Below are 11,589 nucleotides of genomic sequence, written 5' to 3'. Positions count from 1 at the left end.
GCGTTATTTTAATGTTTTTCTCCATAATTGGCCAAATAAAACACAATTAAGTCGATGCAAATCAGTAGAAACATTTTTTTATTTATTTATTACAAAACAGATATTATATACACAGCACAATATTGATCTTTAGTAACTGTGAAATCAGAAGGAAAAGCTCAGTTTATTTGAACATTACAGTCACATTATTAATGATAATGCAGTTTCTGACAGTTCCCGGGTTACTCTTTATTGGCTTTTTCCCCTTATTGCACACTGAGAAACCGCCTTTTCTTGGCCGTGTGCGTGTAAGCGTGGTGACGCCACTCGATCTCTGCGGTGCTCTCGTTCTCCAGGGTGCCGAGTTTGATCATGTACACTGAGCAGAAAAAGGGAAAATGCCACAACATTACAGTTTCATTACACTTTTCTCTCAAATATGTTGATTTATACGGCATCTGTACCCTGGAGTTTTACTGTTTTCAACTTCTATAGTTTGAAGTAACTCCTAAAACTCCTGGTCCAGTTTGTGTTTGCAACACAACAAGAAGTCCTGACTGTGGATTTTCTTATGGTTATGAGCTATATGCTAAATTAAATAACTTAAATAACTTTTAATATACATTGACATGGCATTTTGTAAGCTACATGTGGTATCTTTTTGTATTTAAGAATATATATAATAACATAATACAAATAATATAATATCTTGTTGTGTTGGTGGCGGGGAAGTCTTCTTTTTTTTTGGCAAGGGGTGGTTCGCCCAGGGCCTAAATCTAGCCAGGCCCGCCTCTGAATATTACGCGTTCATTCATTCATTGGTCTTAAAGTATTGGTGACATAAAGACAGATGATGCCTTATTATTGGATACACGCCGATCTCCAGTGATCTAAATATCTTCAGAAGGACGCCGACTTTCACCAAACTGTTATCGGTGAGTAGATGAACATGTTTTATGCCAGAAATAAGGTCCAGGTTTAAAAAACAAAAAAAGACGAACTTCCCCTTTAATAAATAAGCCCAGAAACAGTCTCTGGACAGCTTGTGCATCCATACTTACATTTCATTTCAAACCTGGGTCCCACTTCGGTTAACTCTACATTCTTGTGGTCTGTTTTCTTGTAGGTGTGGTGTCTATTAAAAAGAAAAACAATAATAATTTTAATTACTGCTTTGCAAAACGTTTAAAAGGCATTTTCAATAAGAAGCTACTTTCAAACACACCTGAAAGAAATGAAGTCCTCTTGGTTGGCGAAGGTGATCACGCGCCTGCTGTCGTCCTTCGGCACTGGAAACAGATACCGGAGGATATTCGACACCTGCGAGGGCAGATTTAATTAGCTGCACGCACAAAACAAAGCGCTGAAAGAGAATATCACAGCCGGCGCTCACCCTGGTGCCGAGTCGCGAGGAGAAGTTGTGAAAAATGAGGTGGGGGTAGGCCTCGGACATGGTGCCGATGTCGGGAACATCGTGCCTCATCACCACGCTGTAGAGCGTGAAATACGCCGTGGGTCCGAACGGCAGGTGGCACACGACCAGGCCATCTGGAGACAGACAGAAACTTTATCAACTCAACTTTATTTATAAAGCCCTTTAAAACAAAGCGCTGTACATGAATAACAGCACAAAGTGTAAGGCATAAAACATAAGAACAATGTAAAAACAATAACAATATTAAAACAATAACAGAAACAGAGTCTCGTGCTGGGTTAAAAGCCAGGAAATAAAAATGGGTTTTAAGATGAGTATGGAAGTTTTTCTGTGCCGTCAGAGTTTGAATACGAATTTCTAATATTGAATTTTTACAGCATCAAAATCAGACTTTGAATTTGAAAAACCAACAGTGTAAAAAAAAAATAAATAAAAAAAATCAATTTCTAAAAACAAAAATCAGTGGAAAATTCAACTTCAAAAAAATTCAGTGGAAAAAAAATAAAAATAAATAAAATAAAATAAAAATTCAGTGGAAAAAGACTCAACATCCGGGTAAACAGGTAGAAGCAATCGATCCCTGTCTCAATTCATCCAACGGCAGCCAATCAAGTTCCGCTCCATTGGACAGATCAGCTCAATAGATATTGAGTAATAGATACTGAGTAATATCTATTACTCAATTTTACTAACACAAATGGAAAATAAAGTAAACTCACTCACCGAAGCAGCATCACCCGTGTTGGTGGACATGGCTGATCTGTCCAATGGAGCGGAACTTGATTGGCTGCCGTTGGATGAATTTTTTCACACTGATTTTTGTTTTTAGAAATTGGTTTTTTTCCTTTTTTTTTTTTTACACTGTTGGTTTTTCAAATTCAAAGACTGATTTTGATGCTGTAAAAATTCAATATTAGAAATTCGTATTCAAACTCTGATGGCACAGAAAAACTTCCATAGACGAGATTTAAAAAAATAAATGGACGGTGAAGGTGTTTGTCTGATGTGGACTCAGGTCAGCTGGTCCAGTCCAGAGTCCAGACTAAACATGGAGAAGCAGCATTTAGCTGTTATGCTGCAAACAAGTGGAACAAACTGCCAGTGGAGATTAAACTTTCACCAAATGGAGACATTTTTAAATCCAGGTTAAAGACATTTCTGTTCTCATGTGTCTATGCATGAAATCTGCACGATATCTTTGAACTTATCTGGACTGTTGCTTGTTTTTAAATTCATTTAAATTATTTCATTTGTGTCTCTTTATATTCTTTTATGTATTTTTAATGCTTCTTCCACTGCCTGCTGCAATGCTTTTATTTTATGTGAAACATTTTGAATTGTTTTGGACATGAAATGTGCTACAAATAAATTAGATTTTTCATATTTATTTTTATTTATGTGCAATGGGAGGTCGTTCCACAGTTTAGGACCGGCAGCGGAAAAAAGGCTCCATCTCCTCTGAGCTTCTTTTTTAGCCCTCGGTGCCTCCAGGATGCCTAAGGATGGAGCAGCTCAGAGAGTCCATTTAAAGATTTAAAAACAAATAAAATAATCTTAAAATGGACTCTAAAAGGCACAGACAGCCAGTGGAGGGAGGCTGAAAGTGGCACATAGATGTGGCTGTCATCAGCATAGTAATGGTTCTGTACAGAGGGCAGTTTGCTTTCACAGGACAAAAAGAAACACGACAAGTTTGTTTTCCAGGCCACATCCAACACAAAATGTTCTGTTGGATCAACATCACGATAACAAACAACATTCAGGGACTAAAGAAAAGCCGAAGCAGCGAGCGTACCGGGCTGCCCTCTGGTTTCGTGCACGATCATGAGGTCGGAGACGTTGTTGGCTTTGCAGGCTCGCACCAGAGCAGCGATCTCATGGTTTCCTCTGTTCATGCGCTGGGCTCCTGGAAACATCAGCTTCACCTCCTGGAAGAGCAAATACAAGCACATCCCGTCATTCTCCAGCTCTCATCAGGACCGCCTCAGCGGAGCTTTATCTCATTTAGGGCCTAAAAATAAAATCTCAATTTTTTGGACGATTTTCGATTTTTTTCTGTTTTTCTCTAAACTAACCAGACCAAGGCAAAAATTAAATACATATTTTCTTTATTGACGCAATTGAGAATTACCAAGTAGTCTAGGCCTATGCGAACAAATCAGTTAAAGAATGAAAAACAAAAATAAAAACAGCACCACTTGGCTGTCATTAATGTGCACAAATTAATGCAAGTGTGGCGAAATGCTTGCGCCGGGGCAGTTGATTCTTCGGTTCCATCGTTTGCAGCATCTTAATGAACCCGTTTTTTTCTACGGTATAGATGGAGACCTTATCTGTTGCTATGTAATAAGTCACCGCACCTGCCACCGGGGCCCTTTCTTGTCATAAGGAATGGCTGTTGCCATGGTTACATGCTTTTTTTGCTGGCACTTTGAGGCTTGAGCTAGCATCTGCTAGCATCTTAGTGCTGCACACTCCTGCCATTCCACCGCACGTCTCTGTCGGAGGTGCTGGAATAAGTTTGTTGTGTTCCCGTGTTCTTTCTACAAACTTTACACAGAACAGTTGTTTGTTCGAACCACTTCCATACAGCTGAAGCAGAACCATTTTTAGGAAGGAGTTCTTCTTCATCTGTTTGTTGACATTTTTATTGCATGTTATGTCTGTCGGTGCCGCGGGGAATGTGATCGAATCAGGCAAAGTGAGAGCGGAGGCTACTATGGAGTCCCTTAAAGCAAGACAAATCTGTCTAGAAACATTTTTAAATCGACATCTTTCGGTTCAGCCATTTAAAAAACCGTAGGAAAATAAAATTGATTGGTTTAATTGGTTTAATATTCAAACCGAAAAAGATAAAAAAAATAAATAAATAAAATCGCCCAGCCCTATATCAGTCCCTGTAAGGCCTCTGAAACCTGTCGGGTGCAGCTCATTTAGTCACCGACAGATCCATTTAACAGAAAGCTTCAGGAATTTGCTTAAGATGTTTGCTTGCCTCGTTTGCATCTTAATGTCGTCAGTTTTTTTTTTTTTTGGATCACTACTCCTTGATGAGATGCTTTTATTTCAGCATCAGAAGCTGCCAGCGGCTCAGGTTTCACTCCTGCGCTCAGAGGCAGCTCAACAAAGGGCTGTAAGTGATCCCAGAACCTTCAGCAGCTAGTTTAGGTCTGGCCAACATCATTTATCAACCTCTGACCTGAGAATGAAATCTGACAGAGAGGCTGGACGCACCTTGGCAAACATTTTGAGTCTGGAGCTCGGGTCTCGGGACGTTGTGACCATGACTTTGGGATCTTCCACTCCGGCCCATTTGTACTCATCATCCATGTGAGAGCTGACACCTGCAGACAGAACAGCTGATGTTAGGTGGAAGGATACGAACACACAGGACAGCTGATGTTAGGTGGAAGGATACGTTCACACACACGGGACAGATGATGTTAGGTGGAAGGATACGTTCACACACACGGGACAGATGATGTTAGGTGGAAGGATACGAACACACACAGGACAGCTGATGTTAGGTGGAAGGATACGTTCACACACACGGGACAGATGATGTTAGGTGGAAGGATACGTTCACACACACAGGACAGCTGATGTTAGGTGGAAGGATACGAACACACAGAGGACAGATGATGTTAGGTGGAAGGATACGAACACACAGGACAGCTGATGTTAGGTGGAAGGATATGAACACACAGGACAGCTGATGTTAGGTGGAAGGATACGTTCACACACACGGGACAGATGATGTTAGGTGGAAGGATACGAACACACACAGGACAGCTGATGTTAGGTGGAAGGATACGAACACACACAGGACAGCTGATGTTAGGTGGAAGGATACGAACACACAGGACAGCTGATGTTAGGTGGAAGGATACGAACACACAGAGGACAGCTGATGTTAGGTGGAAGGATACGAACACACAGGACAGCTGATGTTAGGTGGAAGGATACGAACACACAGGACAGCTGATGTTAGGTGGAAGGATACGAACACACAGAGGACAGCTGATGTTAGGTGGAAGGATACGAACACACACAGGACAGCTGATGTTAGGTGGAAGGATACGAACACACAGGACAGATGATGTTAGGTGGAAGGATACGAACACACACAGGACAGCTGATGTTAGGTGGAAGGATACGAACACACACAGAGGACAGCTGATGTTAGGTGGAAGGATACGTTCACACACACGGGACAGATGATGTTAGGTGGAAGGATACGAACACACAGGACAGATGATGTTAGGTGGAAGGATACGAACACACACAGGACAGATGATGTTAGGTGGAAGGATACGTTCACACACACGGGACAGATGATGTTAGGTGGAAGGATACGTTCACACACACGGGACAGATGATGTTAGGTGGAAGGATACGAACACACAGGACAGCTGATGTTAGGTGGAAGGATACGAACACACACAGGACAGATGATGTTAGGTGGAAGGATACGAACACACACAGGACAGATGATGTTAGGTGGAAGGATACGAACACACAGAGGACAGATGATGTTAGGTGGAAGGATACGAACACACAGAGGACAGCTGATGTTAGGTGGAAGAATACGAACACACAGAGGACAGCTGATGTTAGGTGGAAGGATACGAACACACACAGGACAGATGATGTTAGGTGGAAGGATACGAACACACAGAGGACAGATGATGTTAGGTGGAAGGATACGAACACACAGAGGACAGCTGATGTTAGGTGGAAGGATACGAACACACAGGACAGCTGATGTTAGGTGGAAGGATACGTTTACACACAGAGGACAGCTGATGTTAGGTGGAAGGATACGAACACACACAGGACAGCTGATGTTAGGTGGAAGGATACGTTCACACACACGGGACAGATGATGTTAGGTGGAAGGATACGTTCACACACACAGGACAGCTGATGTTAGGTGGAAGGATACGAACACACAGAGGACAGATGATGTTAGGTGGAAGGATACGAACACACAGGACAGCTGATGTTAGGTGGAAGGATATGAACACACAGGACAGCTGATGTTAGGTGGAAGGATACGTTCACACACACGGGACAGATGATGTTAGGTGGAAGGATACGAACACACACAGGACAGCTGATGTTAGGTGGAAGGATACGAACACACACAGGACAGCTGATGTTAGGTGGAAGGATACGAACACACAGGACAGCTGATGTTAGGTGGAAGGATACGAACACACAGAGGACAGCTGATGTTAGGTGGAAGGATACGAACACACAGGACAGCTGATGTTAGGTGGAAGGATACGAACACACAGGACAGCTGATGTTAGGTGGAAGGATACGAACACACAGAGGACAGCTGATGTTAGGTGGAAGGATACGAACACACACAGGACAGCTGATGTTAGGTGGAAGGATACGAACACACAGGACAGATGATGTTAGGTGGAAGGATACGAACACACACAGGACAGCTGATGTTAGGTGGAAGGATACGAACACACACAGAGGACAGCTGATGTTAGGTGGAAGGATACGTTCACACACACGGGACAGATGATGTTAGGTGGAAGGATACGAACACACAGGACAGATGATGTTAGGTGGAAGGATACGAACACACACAGGACAGATGATGTTAGGTGGAAGGATACGTTCACACACACGGGACAGATGATGTTAGGTGGAAGGATACGTTCACACACACGGGACAGATGATGTTAGGTGGAAGGATACGAACACACAGGACAGCTGATGTTAGGTGGAAGGATACGAACACACACAGGACAGATGATGTTAGGTGGAAGGATACGAACACACACAGGACAGATGATGTTAGGTGGAAGGATACGAACACACAGAGGACAGATGATGTTAGGTGGAAGGATACGAACACACAGAGGACAGCTGATGTTAGGTGGAAGAATACGAACACACAGAGGACAGCTGATGTTAGGTGGAAGGATACGAACACACACAGGACAGATGATGTTAGGTGGAAGGATACGAACACACAGAGGACAGCTGATGTTAGGTGGAAGGATACGAACACACACACAGGACAGCTGATGTTAGGTGGAAGGATACGAACACACAGGACAGCTGATGTTAGGTGGAAGGATACGTTCACACACACAGGACAGATGATGTTAGGTGGAAGGATACGTTCACACACACGGGAAAGCTGATGTTAGGTGGAGGGATACGAACACACACAGGACAGCTGATGTTAGGTGGAGGGATACGAACACACAGGACAGCTGATGTTAGGTGGAAGGATACGAACACACAGGACAGCTGATGTTAGGTGGAAGGATACAAACACACAGGACAGATGATGTTAGGTGGAGGGATACGAACACACACAGGACAGATGATGTTAGGTGGAAGGATACGAACACACAGAGGACAGCTGATGTTAGGTGGAAGGATACGAACACACAGGACAGCTGATGTTAGGTGGAAGGATACGAACACACAGGACAGCTGATGTTAGGTGGAAGGATACAAACACACAGGACAGCTGATGTTAGGTGGAAGGATACGAACACACAGGACAGCTGATGTTAGGTGGAAGGATACGAACACACAGGACAGCTGATGTTAGGTGGAAGGATACGAACACACAGGACAGCTGATGTTAGGTGGAAGGATACGAACACACAGGACAGCTGATGTTAGGTGGAAGGATACAAACACACAGGACAGATGATGTTAGGTGGAAGGATACGAACACACAGGACAGATGATGTTAGGTGGAAGGATACAAACACACAGGACAGCTGATGTTAGGTGGAAGGATACGTTCACACACACAGGACAGCTGATGTTAGGTGGAAGGATACGAACACACAGAGGACAGCTGATGTTAGGTGGAAGGATACGAACACACAGGACAGCTGATGTTAGGTGGAAGGATACGAACACACAGGACAGCTGATGTTAGGTGGAAGGATACGAACACACACAGAGGACAGATGATGTTAGGTGGAAGGATTCGAACACACAGAGGACAGATGATGTTAGGTGGAAGGATACGAACACACAGGACAGCTGATGTTAGGTGGAAGGATACGAACACACACAGGACAGCTGATGTTAGGTGGAAGGATACGAACACACACAGGACAGCTGATGTTAGGTGGAAGGATACGAACACACAGGACAGCTGATGTTAGGTGGAAGGATACGAACACACACAGGACAGTTGATGTTAGGTGGAAGGATACGAACACACAGAGGACAGATGATGTTAGGTGGAAGGATACGAACACACAGAGGACAGATGATGTTAGGTGGAAGGATACGAACACACAGAGGACAGCTGATGTTAGGTGGAAGGATACGAACACACAGGACAGCTGATGTTAGGTGGAAGGATACGTTTACACACAGAGGACAGCTGATGTTAGGTGGAAGGATACGAACACACACAGGACAGATGATGTTAGGTGGAAGGATACGAACACACAGGACAGCTGATGTTAGGTGGAAGGATACGAACACACACAGGACAGATGATGTTAGGTGGAAGGATACGTTCACACACACGGGAAAGCTGATGTTAGGTGGAAGGATACGAACACACAGAGGACAGCTGATGTTAGGTGGAAGGATACGTTCACACACACAGGACAGATGATGTTAGGTGGAAGGATACGTTCACACACACAGGACAGATGATGTTAGGTGGAAGGATACGAACACACACAGGACAGCTGATGTTAGGTGGAAGGATACGAACACACAGGACAGCTGATGTTAGGTGGAAGGATACAAACACACAGAGGACAGCTGATGTTAGGTGGAAGGATACGAACACACAGAGGACAGCTGATGTTAGGTGGAAGGATACGAACACACACAGGACAGCTGATGTTAGGTGGAAGGATACGAACACACAGGACAGCTGATGTTAGGTGGAAGGATACGAACACACACAGGACAGCTGATGTTAGGTGGAAGGATACGAACACACAGGACAGCTGATGTTAGGTGGAAGGATACGAACACACACAGGACAGTTGATGTTAGGTTGAAGGATACGAACACACACAGGACAGCTGATGTTAGGTGGAAGGATACGAACACACACAGGACAGCTGATGTTAGGTGGAAGGATACGAACACTCACCTTCTGCCCCTTCATCATCGTACTCCACCAGCTTCTGGAGCTGCAGGGCGTCTTTGCGCACCTCAGTAGGAAGAAGACGGTTTTCTGCAATAAAAATAAAATAAGTAAATAAATTAGGATGGGTTAAAGCAGGATCTGTGGTGGGAACATTTACAGTTATGTCATTTAAGTGCAGCGGTAACAAAAGTAGCAGCAGAATCGAAAATGCATCATATTACCCTCTAGTGCGCCCTTCAGCTTCTGTTTCTTCTCCTCTATGGTCCTTAGCCGGTCCTCCTGGGCCTTCCTGTACAGGTACTCCCGCCTCTGTCTCACCTCACGACGAAGCTGCAGAAGCATTACAGAAACTCTGTTTCAGACGCCTTTTAAAACGCCACAACTCCCTGATCAGTATGGCAGAATATGGCAAAGATGTTAGCTTCAGCTCAGTTAAACATGTTAGCTTCAGCTCAGTTAAACATGTTAGCTTAGTTAGCTGTGATGCTAACTTTCAGCATCATTTCCTCAGTATTAGCACCTGTGTAGCAGAGCCATGTCCATTTAAAAAGGCTAAGTTTTAGCTTATCTCCAGCTACCCGGCAGGGCAGCCATCTTTGTTTTGATTCACAAACACGAGTCCCAAGTTAGCGAAATGACTTAATTCCACATTAATCATCTGAATATCTGTCAATTCCAACATGCTTCTGCCGGATATTTGTGGCTCCGGGAAATATAAAGAGCATCAGCACGTTTTTCGTGGCGACCCACTGGGTTTTACCATCTCTGGCTAATTAAACTTACAGAATAAGAGATGTTTAGCTCTGAAAACCTAAAAAAAATTATGGAACATGAGGGGAAAAAGCTTAAAGTTAAATTTAAACTTCACAGTTCCGTCGGACATGTTTACATCACACCGCTTAGGAAATAAATCTGAAAGAAATTAGACGTTTTTTTCCCAACTTACCATGATAGCAGCTAACTGGAAGCGACTCACATGGAGAAAGAAACACGTTCCAAAAAGGCTTTCCCTCATTGGCTGACATGGCGGCCAATGAAAGGTCGCGATACTGGTTGACAAGATTTTCAAAATAAAAGATCACGACGATTTGACAGGAAAAATTTAAAAAAAAATACGGAATCCCAACACTTAGAGGTTTTTAATTTAGCCTGTTTGGTTTGATAGAATGAATGACTGAATAAATAGGACAGAAAATTAATTTATTTAACAGGGAAAACATGTCTAAATTACATAAACTAACAAAAAACAAACAATTATTTAACTACAAATAAACTCTGTACATAACCCCCCAAAATATAAAGTAAACTAAGAATAAATTTGAAGAAAAATTCAAAGTAATGAAGATGAGGAATAAATAGCTCCAACAAACTCCAACTCAAGCTCTCTGAAGCCTTTCCCAGCCGGGATTCAAACCAAGAACCCACTCTAACACCACAGACAGATAAAACAGATAAAATCACCCTCTGTTTTGTATTTCTAAACATACCTGTGGAAGTTTTGATAATAATATGATAGTAATAATAATACAAAGCAGTCTGCAGTTAATAGAGGGAGGTTGCTGACCTTCACAAGCTGCTGGATTTAAACCTTCATTACAGTAACACCTAAACAGAAGAAGACAGTTAAAGTGGGTTAAATCCGGCAGGGAGAGGATGCTGGATCTTTAGTTTGGTACAGGTCCACAGTAACATAAAGATTGCTAACTGTAGGAAAAAAACAGGCACATTTCCACCATCACTGATGGTAAAGGATCGGGGGGGTGGCAGCCATTACCTTTACAGTAAATGTATGTATGTATAGATATAGATGTATAGATAGATAGATGTAGAGATAGAGAGAGAGAGAGAGAGATAGAGAGAGATACTTTATTCATCCCAATTTGGGAAATTATTGTGTTGCAACAGCGTACAGTATAAAAGATATGTAAACAATTAAAGGAAAAACAAGCAAGAATAATCATCAGAGAATAAACATCAGCTATATACAAATCTACAGTATGAAGAGTAGGGTAAATAATAATAATAGCAATAATAATAAACATCAGTAAACTAAATAAAA

The 11,589-nt window shown here is 42.7% G+C and overlaps 1 protein-coding gene across 1 annotated transcript; it reads right to left on the bottom strand.

Moving 5' to 3' along the window:
• Positions 1–61: 61 nt before the first annotated feature.
• imp4 (IMP U3 small nucleolar ribonucleoprotein 4) lies at positions 62–10,553 on the bottom strand. The gene is made up of 9 exons (XM_075468899.1): positions 10,477–10,553; positions 9,752–9,860; positions 9,534–9,617; positions 4,649–4,758; positions 3,210–3,342; positions 1,373–1,527; positions 1,205–1,299; positions 1,041–1,114; positions 62–358 (listed from the first exon to the last, which is right to left on the bottom strand). Exons 1-9 carry the CDS (start codon positions 10,543–10,545, stop codon positions 246–248), a joined length of 942 nt encoding a protein of 313 aa, XP_075325014.1. The 5' UTR covers positions 10,546–10,553; the 3' UTR covers positions 62–245.
• Between the last annotated feature and the right edge of the window lie 1,036 nt (positions 10,554–11,589).

The sequence above is a fragment of the Odontesthes bonariensis genome, chromosome 6 (assembly GCF_027942865.1).
Source record: "Odontesthes bonariensis isolate fOdoBon6 chromosome 6, fOdoBon6.hap1, whole genome shotgun sequence".
Classification (NCBI taxonomy): domain Eukaryota; kingdom Metazoa; phylum Chordata; class Actinopteri; order Atheriniformes; family Atherinopsidae; genus Odontesthes; species Odontesthes bonariensis.
Note: the sequence above shows the minus strand (reverse complement) of the source record. Positions and strands in the feature narration are given on the sequence as shown.